General features: G+C 40.6%; 1 protein-coding gene across 4 annotated transcripts in view; it reads right to left on the bottom strand.

Annotated features, from left to right (window-relative positions):
- pacs1a (phosphofurin acidic cluster sorting protein 1a) overlaps positions 1 to 17258 on the bottom strand; it is a 19825-nt gene extending 2567 nt beyond the window's left edge. The window contains exons 1-18 of one of the 4 annotated variants that reach the window (XM_060890895.1): positions 16801 to 17258; positions 12045 to 12132; positions 11654 to 11743; positions 11413 to 11538; positions 10668 to 10812; positions 10466 to 10557; positions 10163 to 10246; positions 9506 to 9562; positions 9133 to 9293; positions 7783 to 7876; positions 5799 to 5885; positions 5529 to 5641; positions 5298 to 5430; positions 2956 to 3060; positions 2455 to 2561; positions 1122 to 1276; positions 309 to 419; positions 94 to 211 (exon numbers count right to left, since the gene is read on the bottom strand). In XM_060890895.1, the coding sequence (XP_060746878.1) occupies positions 94 to 211; positions 309 to 419; positions 1122 to 1276; positions 2455 to 2561; positions 2956 to 3060; positions 5298 to 5430; positions 5529 to 5641; positions 5799 to 5885; positions 7783 to 7876; positions 9133 to 9293; positions 9506 to 9562; positions 10163 to 10246; positions 10466 to 10557; positions 10668 to 10812; positions 11413 to 11538; positions 11654 to 11743; positions 12045 to 12132; positions 16801 to 16952 (2018 nt within the window). In that variant the 5' untranslated portion in view covers positions 16953 to 17258. Of the gene's footprint in view, positions 1 to 93; positions 212 to 308; positions 420 to 1121; positions 1277 to 2454; positions 2562 to 2955; positions 3061 to 5297; positions 5431 to 5528; positions 5642 to 5798; positions 5886 to 7782; positions 7877 to 9132; positions 9294 to 9505; positions 9566 to 10162; positions 10247 to 10465; positions 10558 to 10667; positions 10813 to 11412; positions 11539 to 11653; positions 11744 to 12044; positions 12133 to 16800 lie in introns of all 4 variants that reach the window. The other 3 variants (XM_060890894.1, XM_060890893.1, XM_060890896.1) reach the window with 3 other exon arrangements.
- Positions 17259 to 19121: the final 1863 nt, after the last annotated feature.

Here is a 19121-nt window from a genome sequence, read left to right on the forward strand (position 1 = left end):
AGCAGAAAACAACACCATTATAACGTACAAATGTAGACAAAGAATAAACCGTGTTTTACGATATAAACCATACAAGACTGTGGCTCCACTAACATTTTGTGCTTGCAGGTTAGCATAGCTTCAGCTATAGGCAGCTGGTAAGTGACCGTAGCTCCATCAATATACTGACCGATGCGCCCGGCTACATCCACACCCTCTGCAGATGATAAACCTGGACACAGACACAAACACATTCAGAGAAGGAATTATAGATGCTGCTGTGTGACATGATGCGACTGAAAGCAAAGCAGCAAAGCAAAGTTAGGTACCTGGTTGAGGTGGATCTGTCCGACTGAAGAACTCCCGCCACACGCTGTCGAGGAAAGCTGAGCGGTAGCGATTGTCTAGGGAGCCAAGGTACTTAGCCACAGGGTGAGAACCTACACAGAATTTGGCATTTCGTCAGCTTGATGTTCCAGTTACATTAAACACGATCTGATCTTTTTTTATTTTTATTTTTTAATAAGACCTTGAAAAAGTTCTCCTTAATAGAAGGATGAGGGGTTTCTTCCCGCAGGCCTTTCGAGCCCTCAACCAGAACCCCTAGAGCAAGGACTTTTCTGGACTTGTATCACAACACACACTACCTCAACTGGGCTTTGAGTACAAATCTGCACTAAAACGGCACGCTCATTGCATACATATGCACTTTATTCAACAGCAATACAATATAAATATCTCATCATATTCGTATCATATCTCATCATATTCGTATCATTCGTGCAAAAGTGCTAGATATTTATCTGCACTTTTGCACGACTGCTACATTTTGCACTTCTGGTAGATGCCAAACTGCATTTCGTTGCTGTGTACCTGTGTACAATGCAATGACAATAAAGTTCTATCTATCTATCTATCTATCTATCTATCTAATCATTGCATTCACATGCTGTATTGTTTTAGATTTTATCTATTCATTTTTCCCTTTGTTCCATTTTATTGTTATTAAATTCCATTTTTGACCATTTTTATTTTGACTCTATTTTTATAACACGGACGGTCATAAAAAGCATCTCACTGCACGTCGTACTGTGTATGATTGTGAAGGTGACTAATAAAGTTGGAATTTGAGAAACACCTACCTAGTGGAACCACCAGAAACTTCAAATGCCCCAGCCAATCAGATGTCTTGTTGGCTAGCTGAGATACAAAGAAACGCAAAATGGCTCCAAGATAGTTGTGCCCTCCAACAGCCACCACTTTCACAGGTTTCGGTGTGACAGAGTTACAGTTACAGCTGCAGAGAGCAGGAGCACCGATGATACGTGGGTGGAGGTACAGAAAAGATGAGGGCAAAAACATAAATCATTACAATATGTTAACCTTTGGGAGATGGGTAATACTGGGGCTGTTATATGCTTCTAATTCAACCTGTATATTAAACCATGAAAAATCTTTACTAAGTAAGAATCTTTTACCCAAGTCAGTATGACCTGATTGTTATTTTATGCTAAATATATTGTATATTGGGGGGCACGGTGGCTTAGTGGTTAGCACGTTCGCCTCACACCTCCAGGGTTGGGGGTTCGATTCCCGCCTCCGCCTTGTGTGTGGAGTTTGTATGTTCTCCCCGTACCTCGGGGGTTTCCTCCGGGTACTCCAGTTTCCTCCCCCGGTCCAAAGACATGCATGGTAGGTTGATTGGCATCTCTGGAAAATTGTCCCTAGTGTGTGATTGCGTGAGTGAATGAGAGTGTGTGTGTGTGCCCTGCGATGGGTTGGCACTCCGTCCAGGGTGTATCCTGCCTTGATGCCCAATGACGCCTGAGATAGGCACAGGCTCCCTGTGACCCGAGGTAGTTCATATAAGCGGTAGAAAATGAATGAATGAATAAATATTGTATATTGTGCTAGTAAATTTATGATGATCATCAATGCCAAATAAAACCATACCGGAACTTATATGGGTATAAATATTTATCTTATGGTGTACATTTTTTTTCCCCCAACAAACTGACTTTCTAGTCCAGATTATAGACTCACAGAGATTATTACTGATAGTCACACCAGGTGATTACAACTGGAGAATCACTCTCTGGAGTTTGTGTGTGCAGCAGTGATTGAGATGATGCACGTAAATACAATAAAACGTCTAATTAACATAAAAATAATGTTTTTTTTCCTCAATCGTTTTTTTTTTTTTTTTCAAAATGCATTTGATAGTAAAACTTCTAGCTTCTCTATCAAAGAGAAATATTGCCATGTATACACCTGATAGCACTGGAACTTTACTTTAAAAACCTCCAATGCTATAAGGTGTATACATGTCACCGACTTGACGTGCAGTGTAACGTGTAGTGATGTGTAGAATTTCAGCCTTCCTTTTGCAATATTTTGACTAGCCGTCACTGAATATTAGCATTAGCAAGACTAGTTATATGGGGAGTTCATATCTATTCGGACAGAATCACTTACAATTTCTGAATCCGAGTGAGCAGAGCTGAGAGAACAGCCTGAATCTCCGACACTGAGCAGGTACACACCACAGGATGCTTCTGTACCTGCAGGGAGTCTGCCACATACTACACACACACACACACACACACACACACACACACACACACACACACACACACACACACACACACACACACACAAAGCCTATCAGTATAACTACATTAAGGGACCAGTGTACATTACCCTAACTTGATTTATCATGTTTTCTTTAAACTTTTTGCCTATAGAAGCTGCCAGCTGGCTAAAAAAAAAACTGATACGGTCCTGGATTTTACATCTGGATACAAATCTGATGAATATAGTGGAAAAAAAACTTAAACAGGAATCCTGGTCTAAACATATTATATAAGGTACAGTATTATGCTAAGGAAATCATTGGTTTGATTGATTTCATTTTTATTTGAACACAACAAAGAAAATCTTATCTGCTAGCTCTGAGGCACAGTATTTAGTCATTACCTGTCCTTGCCAGTCACTGCTGTTAATGAGGATGAGGCTTTCGGGCAGAGCCGTGTCCGACACCAAGATCTGGTTCAACTGGTCGTACACTATCTTCCTCGGCATCTGCACGTATTCGCAAGAGAAAAGGTGAGTTTTGTTTCTTTAGAATAAGCACACACAGCACTGACAGAGCACAGTGATTACACTGATACCGGTCTGTTGGCTAAACAAGCTGACAGTTTCAAACTGGCACCATTACATGGCACAATGTAGAAAATAACACTGGACATCCAAAACACTGCTATTTATATCTCTTTAGCTGACAATTTGTCAAACACACATCAGGCACAGCACCACAGTGGGAATTAAAACATAACACTTCACCCTAACAAACGTCATACGCTAGAGAGGCATTCGGATATTTCTGTGCAACAATAGTGGTAACGTTAGCCAATTACTGACTCACTGCAGAGCCAATGTGCTGTTATGTAAGCAGATTGGGCGCCCACTCTGCTCCACGCTCCACATCTCTGCTCCTAACACACCCACGCAATGTCCCGCGCTCAAATCCACAGCCCAAATGAATCACCACATTTACTGTGGACCCTTCAGGGCTGTTTATACTGCAGAGCTTTAGCGAGATTCTCTGGCACACCGGACGAACGCAGGGTATAAAGTAAAACAAATAATCTTAATGAAGAAATAGAGCATTTCTTATTAAAGTCAGATATATAGACATTCCTCACTCACTCACTCATTTTCTACGGCTTATCCGAACTACCTCGGGTCACGGGGAGCCTGTGCCTATCTCAGGCGTCATCGGGCATCAAGGCAGGATACACCCTGGGCGGAGTGCCAACAAATCGCAGGGCACACACACTCTCATTCACTCACGCAATCACACACTACGGACAATTTTCCAGATATGCCAATCAACCTACCATGCATGTCTTTGGACCGGGGGAGAAAACCGGAGTACCCGGAGGAAACCCCCGAGGCACAGGGAGAACCTGCAAACTCCACACACACAAGGCGGAGGCGGGAATCAAACCCCCAACCCTGGAGGTGTGAGGCGAACGTGCTAACCATTAAGCCACCGTGCCCCCTCCATGTTTTCATATGATACTAAAAATTCTTTTTTTAATTAAACAAATGTAATGGTTTTATTTGAATACTGAATTTAATTAAAGTTGGGCGCTACAGGCAAACTTGTCATGTTGCCTCCAATGTGTTTACATTTCAGAATATTTCCCATCTCTAACTTTCAGAATCCTAATAACACTCTCTGGTGTTTATAACAGTTTATAATCACACCCTCCAGTGGCACCCAAATGAGGATGAGGTTCACTTTAGAGTCTGGTTCCTCTCAAGGTTTCTTCCTCTTCCATCTAAGGGAGTTTTTCCACACCTCAGTCACCTCAGGCTTGTTTATTGAAGATAAATACAAACACATTTAAATACAAGTCTAATATTAATCTTGAATTTTTGTTTTACATGAATCTTTGTAGAATATTAAACTGTTAAATATTAAAATGTAAATTGTTAAAAGTGCTATGCAAATAAAGTACAAATTAAATTGAATAATTCCACAATATGTAAAATGTCATTTTCAATTACTGATTGTTTTTTTTTTTAATAATTATTCTGTCACAAGGTGTAGACATGTCATAAGAGTACATACTGAAAAAGACTGAACGTTAGTTTATGCTGTGTTGGTAACTGACATTATATTTATGTAATCATTAAGCCGTAACCAATTTTAAAAATATTTTTCTTAACATCTTGCAATTTTTTGCCGTATCCAATTTTTTGGCAGTATGAATGACTTCATAATTGATCCCAACTACAGGTGAGGGTTAGTTAAAATCCTACACACACATTTATCATCATCATCATCATCATCAGTGCGTGCCCACATGCATCTAGTCTCTACTTAAGTTCTGAACCTCTGTACAATTCAAATTCAGTTTAATTTGATCTGTATTGCACTTTTAACAATGGACATTGTCTCAAAGCAGCTTTACAGAAAAAAAATTATACAGTAAACAATTAGAGACGAGGCATTTACTAAGACCTACTGCATGCTCATGTTAATAGATGGAAAACTACTCGTTTTTTTTTTTTGTTTGTTTTTTTAAGGGACTAGAAATTGTAGCTATCTGAGGCCAGATGCCAACAGAACTCAAAAACTTCGAGGTGCAGCAAAAAAGTTCACGTGACTGAGATGCGACTTTTCTGTTCCTTTCTGCAGGACCCCTTATTTTTGATAAGCACTAGTCGTTTTTCCCTTTTCAGCAAGCTTTGTATCAAAAAAGACCTCTGGAGATGATTAATCCATGTGAGGAGGGGAAGGAGCTCACCTGTGGAGTGAGGCTGAGCTCAGGTGAGCGCTCACTGTCTGAGCTGTTGGTCCGCTCACTGAGAGGTTTAGAAAGCTGCCTCTCTTTCATGGGAGTCCCTCGCTTATGCTTAGGAGTGTGACCACCATCAAGCCTGAGAATGAGTAACAATAGCATGTTACACAGAGGGAGGTTTTACACAGTATGTGGTGTGTGTGTGTGTGTGTGTGTGTGTGTGTGTGGGGTACTGGCCTTGGGGAAGGCATTGTCTGGCCGCTGCTTCTCTGAGGGGTATGTGGTCTCTCTGCCACAGATACAGTGATGCTGGGAGTTCCATCGCTCCAAACCTCCACCTCATTCAGCTCCTACAACAACAACTACAACATTATCCACCAGCTACATGAACATGAGGGCAAAATACGGCTTTCCTGGAGAGACCAAAAGAGACTTAAATGAAGTGCAAATAAAAGACAACAAAGACAGGCTTAAAGGAAAGGATGGATAAAAAGATGATGATCCCACCGCTGTGTCTATCTCAGAGAAGGCGTCATCCAGGTGTGCACTACTAGATCGCCGAATTTTACTTGATGTGCTCTGTTCTGCCTGCTGCTGGAGACACAGAGAGAGGATTCAGATTTAGGTAAAGAGTTAGATATAGGTAGAGATAAAATAATGACTGCTGGATATGTACATAGATGGATGAATAGATAGTTGTTCTGCTGAGTGAAGTTTTGGATGGATGGATGGATGAATCGATAGTTGTTCTGCTGAATAAAGTTTTGGATGGATGGATGGATGGATGGATGAATCGATAGTTGTTCTGCTGAATAAAGTTTTGGATGGATGGATGGATGAATCGATAGTTGTTCTGCTGAATAAAGTTTTGGATGGATGGATGGATGGATGGATGAATCGATAGTTGTTCTGCTGAATAAAGTTTTGGATGGATGGATGGATGGATGGATGAATCGATAGTTGTTCTGCTGAATAAAGTTTTGGATGGATGGATGGATGGATGGATGAATCGATAGTTGTTCTGCTGAATAAAGTTTTGGATGGATGGATGGATGGATGGATGAATCGATAGTTGTTCTGCTGAATAAAGTTTTGGATGGATGGATGGATGGATGGATGAATCGATAGTTGTTCTGCTGAATAAAGTTTTGGATGGATGGATGGATGGATGGATGAATCGATAGTTGTTCTGCTGAGTAAAGTTTTGCATGGATGGATGGATGAATAGATAGTTGTTCTGCTGAGTAAAGTTTGGATGGATGGATGGATGAATAGATAGTTGTTCTGCTGAGTAAATTTTGGATGGATGGATGAATGAATAGATAGTTGTTCTGCTGAGTAAAGTTTTGGATGGATGGATGGATGAATGAATAGATAGTTGTTCTGCTGAGTAAAGTTATGGATGGATGGATGGATGGATGAATGAATAGATAGTTGTTCTGCTGAGTAAAGTTATGGTTGGATGGATGGATGGATGGATAGTTGTTCTGCTGAATAAAGTTTTGGATGGATGGATGGATGAATCGATAGTTGTTCTGCTGAATAAAGTTTTGGATGGATGGATGGATGGATGGATGAATCGATAGTTGTTCTGCTGAATAAAGTTTTGGATGGATGGATGGATGGATGGATGAATCGATAGTTGTTCTGCTGAGTAAAGTTATGGATGGATGGATGGATGGATAGTTGTTCTGCTGAGTGAAGTTTTGGATGGATGGATGGATGAATCGATAGTTGTTCTGCTGAATAAAGTTTTGGATGGATGGATGGATGAATAGATAGTTGTTCTGCTGAATAAAGTTTTGCATGGATGGATGGATGGATGGATGGATGAATAGATAGTTGTTCTGCTGAGTAAAGTTTTGCATGGATGGATGGATGAATAGATAGTTGTTCTGCTGAGTAAATTTTGGATGGATGGATGGATGGATGAATGAATAGATAGTTGTTCTGCTGAGTAAATTTTGGATGGATGGATGGATGGATAGATGAATAGATAGTTGTTCTGCTGAGTAAAGTTTTGGATGGATGGATGGATGGATGGATGAATGGATGGATGAATGAATAGATAGTTGTTCTGCTGAGTAAAGTTTTGGATGGATGGATGGATGGATGGATGAACAGATAGTTGTTCTTCTGAGTAAAGTTATGGATGGATGGATGGATGGATAGATAGATAGACGTTGAAGGGAGAGAGTTGGGGATGAATGGATAAATTGAGGAAAGATATATAGTTGGAAGATTGGACTGATTAACAGAGTGTAGTTGGAAATGCAGATGGATGGCTGAATACTTGAATTGACAGATAAATAGTAGACTAATTTAAATGGATTAATAGATTTGATGGATGGATGGTCAACAAATAAAATGGTAGATAGCTGATAGGAGGATGATGACCTACAACTGAGGAAATATTGACCTACAATGAAATAAAAGCTGACTAAGTTAAAAGGTGAGATTTTTCTGTTGGTGCTGTAAATATGACACTCACTGGATTCAGTGTATCTCTGCCCAGAGAACATCTGCTACTCAGACTGCCAAACTCATTGTGAGAGCTGGACTGAGAGATAGCTTCAAAGAATGGCCTAGACACACAGAGAGAGAGAGAGAGAGAGAGAGAGAGAGAGAGAGAGAGAGAGAGAGAGAGCGCGAGAGAGAGAGAGAGAGAGCGCGAGAGAGAGAGAGAGAGAGCGCGAGAGAGAGAGAGAGAGCGCGAGAGAGAGAGAGCGCGCGAGAGAGAGAGAGCGAGAGAGAGAGAGAGAGAGAGAGAGAGAGAGAGCGCGCGAGAGAGAGAGAGAGAGAGAGCGCGAGAGAGAGAGAGAGAGAGAGAGAGAGCGCGCGAGAGAGAGAGAGAGAGAGAGAGAGAGAGAGAGAGAGAGAGAGAGAGAGCGCGAGAGAGAGAGAGAGAGAGAGAGAGAGAGAGAGAGAGAGAGAGAGAGCGCGAGAGAGAGAGAGAGAGAGAGAGAGAGAGAGAGAGAGAGAGAAAATGCATTCACAGTAAGAGGCAATGGAATAATTCAACAGATATTTATGAGAAGCCGGTCGTTTGTATTTTTATCTTTTCTCTTTAGGTCAGAGAAGCGAACCCTGATCATGGTGTAAGATACACCCCCACATAGTGCAGGGTCCACACAAGAGGATCATAATCTAGAAAATACTTGAAAAAGATTTGTATAGCAGCTTCAGCAGATGCTGTTACGTAAGACTTCTTGGGGCTATGGAGTGGTGTAGCAATAATGACTTACAAAATCACTACTGGTAAAAGAAATGAAACTCTCATATGTGCTTGTTGTAAAGAGTTGGGTTGTGGTTGAAAGAACTGCTTGGTTGATCAGTAAGATTTCAATTTCGACAAACTAATTTTAATGGAGTGATTCCAAAATTGCACAGACATGTAGCATTTTGTACAGTCAAAGTGACTTCATCAATCAGTATCACAATATCATGCCTTTGTTATTGTGGGTTTTACTAGATTTTCTTTTCCCTGCTTCCTCCGAACGTTCGTGAAGGCGAATATCTTCACCAAAGTATCACAGATCAGACCCAGTGAATCTGTTATACATCACAACTTATACTGCATCTGATTCCAATGTTCTTCTTTTTCTGTAATCTTAGCTTGACCTCTAAATGGCTTTCTAGCGCAACATCTGCTCAGATTTAATCCTTTTGTTCTTTGGAAACTACGTAAGACCTGTGTGATGTATGTTTGAAGTTTTTATGTAAGGCTTTAATTCAATTTTATTTGTCTTTTATTCTCTGCCAATGCAGAACGATCTGTCTGGATTGTGTACGTGTCTGGATTGTGTACTGCAGAGTGTATAAGTGTGTTATTGTATGTTACGGGAGTTTGGGCTTGGGCATGCTGAGGACGCTGTCTGTTTCCTCCATGTCTGGTCCACTGTCACTGGGGTTGTACATCTCCAGACTGTTGTAAAGCTCATCCAGGTCTTCTTCTACATCACGAATCTGCTCCTGGGATACGTGGTCCAGGCCAAATCCCACCTACATGTACAAAATCAAGCAATCAAACACTGCAATGCAAACAACAAAATGTAAAAATAAAAGATTTGTGGTGAAGATTCGCAAATCTTATATAAAAAAAGGGGGGGGGGGTCATCACAGACCCCACAGATAAACAGAAAGGGTGGTGGATGGTCGAGGAAATGGAGAAAGGGACACATAAAAGGCATGAAATGAGATTAATAAAGGCTTACCTCATCAGAAACTTTGAACCTTTTCAGCAGTGCCACAAATTTCTGCTTGATGTTAGGCTGCTGAATATAAAACAGTTCACGTCAGGCAGAATAGTGGGAAAAGCAAATCCACACGAATTAAGCTGTACGACACAAGCAGCAAAAATAGCAGCAAGCAGAGGAGGAGGATAAAGAACAGTAACAAGGCAGAACGCTTACAGAGCTGGCACACGATCTACCACATCACCAGATAGTAGACAGATCGTGTGGCTAATCAAAAACAGCAAGCTGACACAAGCATGTGATGAGAGATATCCCAATCTCGCACTTCGACATAGTCAATACATATTGACCTCCTAATGTGTCATCACATTTCAAAGGACTCAAGCCATTAGAATTATCAGGCTCTGTTGAAAGGCCAACAGGGACCTTGGGCTACCATGAACACATCGGCCTGTTCCCTGGGATTAGAGTCAATTTGGAGAAATGGAGCCCTTCAAGTAGAGCAACAAACACTGATGGGCAAGTTGCCCAAGCTGTAATAGATGGTTGTTCAGCAAACAGCTTTGCACTTGTTTGTCGTGGATAAGATGAAAATGAAGCAGATGAAAACTGGCTGTAAGCAAGCACAAAAAGGCCATTTAGATCCGGCAGCAGCAATCTGCTCCGGCAACTCACATTAGCTCTTGTAATGGAAGAACCAGAGATAAGTTTACGATGAGGCTTCTTCTTCCTTACTTCATCCTCATCATCATAAAGGTACTGCCAAGGAGGAATAAAAACAGGTTTGGTCTCCATAATTCCACTAATAATCACATCATTTTAATTGTTATGGTATATTTTAGCTTGTTTATTAGCTTGCCGAATAGGTAGCATCCCATTATGGATAAACTCTTTGTTTCTAGATGTTAAGTTGATGAAGCTGATAAAGCTGCCATTTATTACCATATTTTACTTTTTTTTATGTAAAGTTTTCCCAACCTGTCCATGCAATGGGTCATCACTACCATCCTGCTCAGATGAGTAGCTCTCATCCTCCTCCTCAGAATAGTTATCAATGTCAGGGGATCGGTCTACATAGGGTCAGAAGGATAACAAGTACAAAAATGCAGAAATGAATAAATTAGCAGTCTCTATTTGAGATGTGTTAGGGTGTGTTTTTTGAGAAGTGAAACTTCTTTACCAGACAGCTTGGCCTTTGGTCTTTCTGGGTCTATAGGTTGACTGGACATTGAGTAAACACTGATTTCAGCCACAGGTACAGCCATGTCCTTTATTTTAGTATGTAGATGCAATACCTGAGCACCTTCAGTGGGATGCTGCATCACCTTGTAGATGAAAATATCAATAAATAATATAATGCATATGTATGTTTTAGACCATGAGAATGAATTTAACTGTTCAAGTGCCACTCACTTTACATTTCTACATCTGTATGTTCAAAATGGCCGACTTTCTGTCACAAGTCTACTGAAACACGTTTCTACTTTAATAACCTTCTTATGACTTGTCCAAAAATATTAACCTAGCTAATGTAAATGAATAAAATGTTTTGAATTGTTATGTTACGTTTTAATAGGTTTGGCTACCAATGAGAATATGACGATACAAAATGTGACACTGGAACCATATCTGTGGTTAGTGGTTAGCTCGTGGACTAGCTATCCACAGTTAGCTAATTGAACCGATTATGGCCAAATATTTGTTTTTGTTGTTTGTTTTAAAAAGTTTGGATAAAATTTGAGAATATGACCCCAAAGACTCCAATTCATTCGTATTGATAACAAGCTAATTCCTGTTAACTAGCCAGCTAAAAATTAAGTTATACCAATTTAGGGAATAAACTTAGTCAAGTGTGTACACTAGAGTATTTTTTATAGCAGCCTGTTTGTCCTGTTAATCTGCAGTAGACTGATAATATTGCTCACCTCTGACATGTTAATCAGGCCCAATGCTAGTGTCTTGTACCCCAGGATTGTACGATTCTTGTACCTTTTCCTTCGCTGGAGCATGATTTGCAGTCTGTTGGCATCTCTCTTCAAAAAGTGTGGATACTATTGGTTTAAAAGGGTTGGAAACAAAAATAAGAAACAGTACAAAAACTGTTGTCTAACAAAAACAGTCAAGTGACAAATGAACACAAGCACACAAAGACACACTAGATCAAACCTGAAGGGAGAAAGTGAGCTGTAAATCTGTCTCAGTGAGCCCAAGAGATGGCAGTAGGATTTCATTAGAGCGCAGAATCCGCTTTGATCCCTGCAAGGTCACGCATTAAAGGATGAGTTAGTGACTTGAAGGCGGGTCCCTCAGCAGGATGCTGCGTTTTTGAATGACAAGCTGAATAGGCGCATACACAATGAGATATAAAAGATTGCTGACAACTAAATGTAAGGATTGACAGAATAAATTGCACTTATTCAATTTGATATTTTGATTTTTTTGTAAAACGTACTTACTAGCAGGCAAAATTCCACATCCAACCCAAATCCAGACCATGTACGAGAACAAAAAAATGAATTAGTTAAGAAAGAAAAGAGAAAAAAATATTGGGGTTTACCTGAAGTTTGACTGCAATGACCACTGATGTGAGGTCTCGGTCCAGGTCCTTTAACATCACCAGTTTTTTAAGCGTCAAACTAAGGAGTCTGGGGGAGGGGGGCGGGGCAGACAGACAGAGATTGAGAGAGCATGAGAGAGAGAGCAAAAGACACAGAGAGAACGAGAGACAGACGGATAGAGCGAGAGACAGACAGAGAGAGATTGAGAAAGCAAGAGAGAGAGACAGAGACACAGACAGAGAGAGTGAGAGACAGATTGCGAGAGAGAGAGAGAAAGAGAGATTTAAATTCAGTGTTTTTAACAGATACAAGGGTTACGGTGCAGATATGATTTCTTTTATACATTTATATATACAGTATATATTTAACTTGACATCTCTCCAACATACTACCATGAACCAGTCTGTGTAATCTGGGACATCTCAAGCAAATGCAATCTGACATGAACTGTGTTTACATATCAGAAGAATGTCCTGAAGAATCCTGTAGATCAGCAAGATGTCTTAACTTGAAACCATTAAAATCTTCAATTTCATCATGTCCTCAGATCATGAGCCAGTACATCATTTTGTTGCCCAATCACTCACAGGACAAGAAGTAAGCATCATCCCAGCCAATGTACTGTAGAGATATTATCAGAGCGTTCAGTTTCTATTTGACAGCTTCTAAAATTACACTGCTACCTTTCAGCAATAATGTTCATGCATCTATTGTAACAACAATTTGCATTGGAAGATTATTAGACTGCTTACAGATCATTTTCAGACACAAAATAACATGTTAGAGCCCTAAAACTAATAATGTTACAGTAATGTTGTAGGAACAAACAACAACAAAACCTGAAATGTGCTAAAAATGGTGACGTGATATACGGCTAAGTACGGTGACCCATACTCAGAATTCGTTCTCTGCATTTAACCCATCCAAAGTGCACACACACAGCAGTGAACACACACACACACCCTGAACACACACCCGGAGCAGTGGGCAGCCATTTATGCTGTGGTGCCCTGGGAGCAGTTGGCTCAAGGGCACCTCAGTCATGGTATTGCCAGATAGAAAGATTGTGACAGCTACATCAGCTAAAACATCCCCAAACAAACCGTGTGTACATATAAACCCGCGACTCGAACCCACAACCTTAGGGTTAGGAGTCAAACTCTCTAACCTTTAGGCCACGACTTCCCTGTCATGACATGGGATGTGACAGGAAATACAATCTTTCTATCTTGTAACATTGTGACAGCTACATCAGCTAAATACAGTATGTGTGCACATATAAAGTAGAAAACACTGCTATAGATCATCAGCTAGGTCTGTCTGTATCTCCCAACATGAAAGGATCTGAATCATCACACCACAGATTTGAGTAGGCCTAACTGTCTTCTCAAAGCAAAACTGCTCAAAGCCATCCTTCCTGAATTTCTGGTATAATTCACATATATGACTAACCCTCTCTCAGTAAAGTGTAACTATAGAGTCGAGAGAGAGAGAGAGAGAGAGAGAGAGAGAGAGAGAACAGTTTTGTTAAATAAGGTCTAATATAAAAAATGTCAGACTTTTTTTTTCCCATTTGTATTTCCATTTTCAAGACAAATCACTGGTTTATTTTTATTTATTCTTATTCTTATTCATTATTGTATTTATAGAATAAGTCATTCACAGTGACTCGGATTGTAGACAGTCACATGATCTAATCTAATAATGAATGGATTCAAAACATGCTGCATTTAATAAAGAAAAGAGCTCTTCTTTATTATGGCTAAGCTTTGTGTCAGTAGTAGCTTATTAATATTTATGGAAGGAATCTAAAGTTTCAGGAAAGTTATTACAATGACAACCTAGATGACACCAGGACATTCCACAACATTAGGTGGCACAGCAAAAAAAAAAAAAAAAATTATATTGAACGATATTTGGCGTATCGTTCAAATCCTGATGATACCAAAGAAAGTTCAAGAGCGCAAAATTTGCCCATTCTCTCTGGCTATCATAGCAAATTATGGGTTTCTGTGAGCTCATTCATGCAGAAGGGCTCAGAGACTGTAAGTGTTAAGGCCTCTGTGTGCAGTATTATAAGCTGCAATTACAAAAAAAATGTGGTTGGATGGTTTCATGTTCCAGAGGAAGTATGTTATAATCTTCACTCTCCATGACTGGTAGCTGTTGTATGACAGGAAAGAGATACTTTGCCATTGCACTGTGTGGTGGTCACAGATATACAGGAGCAAAGGCATGAAATCCGAACTAAAGAATGCTTAATATAGACAACGTTTGGAAGGATTAACAATTATTCTCCTAGACTCAATTTTTACAGAGCCATGTTATATAAGTCGTTCACAAAATATGCTGCAAAATGTCAGTTTTACATTTAAAGACAAACAACAAAAACAATAACGATGGCTGCCGTTACACCACTGCTGTAACACTTTTCTGTACACCTTAAGGTCATTTACTGCTTCAAATTTTAACTCGTGTCTAGTTGCTCCTATTGAAAGAAGAGTATATAACAGTAGCTTACTGCACCATTTTAAAACTTAAAGATCTTCAGTATATGCTGATTACGTACACCATGTTTATAGCGTTCCATTCTATTATCTCAACAGAGACGATGGAAGTGTGGAGCTGCAGTCTGGTTTGTGCATAAACATTGATCCGTATTACGTTACATTAATTATTCATTTCACAGATGCTTTTATCTGTAGAATTCGGTCCAAGCACAGAGCTGAGAAAGAAGATGACAGGAACACAAATGCTGCAACACTAATTTACCAGAAACAACTGTTGAAAATAAGAGAAATTGACAACTAAAAACAGGGATTAGTCTAAGTGCTAGTATGCAGTACTACTAAACCCTAGTCATGAACCATTCAGACACACTATAAACATTAGACTTTTACATAGACTAACTTAAAGTGGAGTTCTATATGTGCATAGCCATGAGTAAGAGATAACTCAAAGCCCCTGGGTAACGGCACATATGGGAACCTGTCAGTGAAGCGAATAAGGGTATTTCACAGCCAAATAAACACAGTGTGTGAAAATTAGCTTGTGCTCCACATGGGAATTAGTGGCCTCTTTAAAAACCAGATGATGTTGGGTCAGATTAAAAATGAGCTAAACTAAAAATGGCCAAAGAAGACTAAACACACGGTCATTACAGAGCTTGTTAAAGAGCTACACTCTAATGAATTGGTGAATGAGCATGTGAGGAGAAAAGCAAGAAACCAGCCATAAAAGCAAGTCTCAAGCTTTTTGTAGCTCAAGACCCCTTTAACTGTAAAATCCTTACCATGACCCCCATTCAATTTTATTTCATGAGTATTATTTAAGTGAGTATGATCATATTTATCTACATATTCCTGTAATTCCCATCAACACAATGCATTAGGTCTATTGTTTGTGTTAACCAGTTAAGCAAGGCTAATAATAAGTAGAAGAATTCAACACTATACATTAGAACTTTCAGAATGATTTGTAACCGATTTGTTTAAAATTCATTCTGACTGTAATCTGCCTAAAAAGGGCTGTTTTATAGTAAGTAGTGAAGTAACTTCGCCTCAAAACATAGCACTAAAAAAGTTCAGGGGGTGTTTGGTTTTGTTGGGGAAAAAACAAGCTGCATAATCCATTCAAACCTACTGTTAATTCGTCCCAGTGCTCACAAGTGCTGACTTCTCACGGCATAACATAAAATAAGGTCAAGATTAACAATTTTCATAATAATTTTTATCACATCAAAAATATTTTAAGACCAAACATTGTGATTCATGGTGGAGGTTTCCTTTCTAGCTAAGGCTTTAAGGTGTTAAATGTTGAAACTTTGTACATCATGTATGGAAAGACTTATGTGAAGTTTCAATTGAGTCACGGCATCCTACATAACGGTGAGACGAGTTCAAAATTGACAAGACGGCAACACTGCAACCTCACACACACACACACACACACTCACTCCCACACAACAACACACTCACTCTCACACAACAACACACTCACTCTCACACACACACACTCTCACTCTCTCTCTCACACACACACTCTCACTCTCTCACACACACACTCTCACTCTCTCACACACACTCTCTCTCACACACACACTCTCACACACACACTCACTCTCTCACACACACACACTCACTCTTTCTCTCTCTCACACACACACTCACTCTTTCTCTCACACACACTCACTCTTTCTCTCTCTCACACACACACACACACTCACTCTTTCTCTCTCTCACACACACACACACACTCTCACTCTTTCTCTCTCTCACACACACTCTCACTCTCTCTCTCACACACACTCTCACTCTCTCTCTCACACACACACTCTCACTCTCTCTCTCACACACACACTCTCACTCTCTCTCTCACACACACACTCTCACTCTCTCTCTCACACACACACTCTCACTCTCTCTCTCACACACACACACTCTCACTCTCTCTCTCACACACACACACTCTCACTCTCTCTCTCACACACACACACTCTCACTCTCACACTCACACTCACACTCTCACACTCACTCTCTCTCTCTCTCTCGCTCACACACACACTCTCTCTCTCTCGCTCACATACACACTCTCTCTCGCTCACATACACACTCTCTCTCTCTCTCGCTCACATACACACTCTCTCTCTCTCTCTCTCTCGCTCACACACACACTCTCTCACTCTCTCACACACACACACACACACACACACTTTCTCTCACTCTCTCTCTCACACACACACACACACACACGCACCTTGGCACACAGCTGGGGGAGGACCGGTCGATTTCCCAGGTCGCAAACAGGTTCATTTGAACCGGGCGGTTTGATGAAATACTGACGGATCTGAAAGGTTGCAGGTGCGGAGACGCAACTCCGGCTCTCTGAACTCCACCTCGCTCCGACATGCTAACGGCGTAATGAGAAAAAACGCAGTACAAATCTTCTAGATCAAGCTTTGCTCTCAGTTCCCCGCATCTTCAGCGGGGAAAATCGTTGTGCGTGTCACGATACACGTCATTGTCGCCCGCGCCGCTTCCTCCCCAACGCCGTTCATCTTATACTTCAGTGTACGGAGCCTGTCTACTGACCACGCAGCACTCCAGCAGACAACCTGCTCCGGTCTTTGACAAGTGAAGCTTTTTTAGCAGCAGGAAGGCGGAAACGTGTCTGAAAGATCACACAGAACAGCGACGCCACCGGTTAAAGGAGCGCGAGAACGCCTTGAGGATTCATCGCGCGCTCGAGCGTAAAGCGGTGCAGTTGCGCGCGCCTGCGTGTTTGCCGTGCGTGTTTCATGCGTGTTTCATGCAGCACGATGCTTCCTGGAACATTTACAAAAACACGCTACAGTGTGTCGTGGTTCAGTGAACTGGTCCATGCATTAACTACAATGCGTTAGGATTAGAAACTTATTCTCATACATACTATATAACCAAAAGGTGTTGCACCTGACCATCATGACCTTATGCACCTGTTGAACATTTGAACCTTTCCAGATTCACTCCTCTTTCTGTTGTTATTATAGCCTCCGTTCTTCTGGTTCCTGTAGATTCTGGAGTGTGGCTTTTTTGTGGGTTTTGTTCATTCAGCCAGAAGAACATTAGTGATATCAGGCAGGGATCCTGGGTGAGGAGGCCAACTGCACAGCTAGAAATCCAAATCGTCCTGAAAGTGATTAATGGGGTTGAGGTCACTGCAGACCACTCAAGTTCTTCTACACCAACCGTGGCAATCCATGACATTATAGCGCTTGCTTTGTGCAAAGGGGCATCGCAACAGGATAGAACCTGACCTTGAATTTACAGTCAAGGTCAATCTTGATTTTACAGCATACAAATTCTAGAAAATTCAGTGCTTCCACAGGTTGTATGTATATATTTTTGTCCATATAGTGTGTGTGTGTGTATATATATAATGATTTATATATATAAATTTATATATATAAATCATTAAATGTGATATGCACTTATGTGATATGAATTTCATCTCTCTCTCTCTCTCTCTCTCTCTCTCTCTCTCTCTCTCTAGTCATGTGTCTGTAATCGCTGCAGCATCGAAAAATGCTGGTTCCATTCTTTTATCTCTTGCCCACACTCTGTAACAAAGAAAGTGGAGGAAATTACATCATGCCCTAAAGCATCTTGTTCTTTGGGGATACAATTTTCATCTCTGCAGAATGCAATCCAAAATGTCCCTCAGGGATCAATAAAGTCCCTCCATCACATAAACAGACAGACATATAAGATATTCTGTCAGTTGATGTGTCGGTTATGATGGTCTAACATATCAGTCCCAAGTCTCAAAAGGGGCCCAGCTGGGCTGAGAGCTGGTAATTGTGATGGTCATGCATCTAGTTACATTATTTTAATCCCCATTAATCCATTCAGTGAGATATTGTGCCAGGTTGATGGGGCTGGATTCATCCTGGTAGAGACTGTCAGGTTTTTGTTTTGGTATAACTTTGCAGAGACCCTTCCACAGCATTACAGAGACTCCAGACCCCTCACTGTAGGTATTAAGCATTCAGATCTGGCAGACACCACACACACACACACACACACACACACACACACACACACACACACACACACACATATATACTCATCCACTTCTTGTGGATGAAAAATGACTCAGCTGAGAAGCTCAATCCCCCCCACACACATCTCTATACCAGTGACTGTGTTTTTTGCACTACTGAACTCTATACCTGCATCTGTCTATGTAAGGGCAAACATCACTTATCTCTGTATCTGATGTTTGTATAAGTGTAGTGTTTTGTTTTGTATTTTGTATTGGATTCTTCTTGTTGAATGTCTGATCACCTGCTCAGTTGTGCTTCTGTTTTTTCTTACGTGTCATGCTTATGCACAAGCTTCATGTTCATTCACTCTGCATTTCCAGCACTGACTCCATTCCATAGATCATGATGGGATGTTCTCTAGAAAAATGTCTAGAAACATTTTCGCTCATTATGTTACCACAGCATCCCTGATAATATATGTCTATCTGCATGAGTTCAGGAAAATGCCATTGACAAGCCCTAATTGTTGGTGTCAGTTACTGTACTAGTATCT

Source organism: Tachysurus vachellii, chromosome 17 (genome assembly GCF_030014155.1).
Source record: "Tachysurus vachellii isolate PV-2020 chromosome 17, HZAU_Pvac_v1, whole genome shotgun sequence".
Taxonomy (NCBI): domain Eukaryota; kingdom Metazoa; phylum Chordata; class Actinopteri; order Siluriformes; family Bagridae; genus Tachysurus; species Tachysurus vachellii.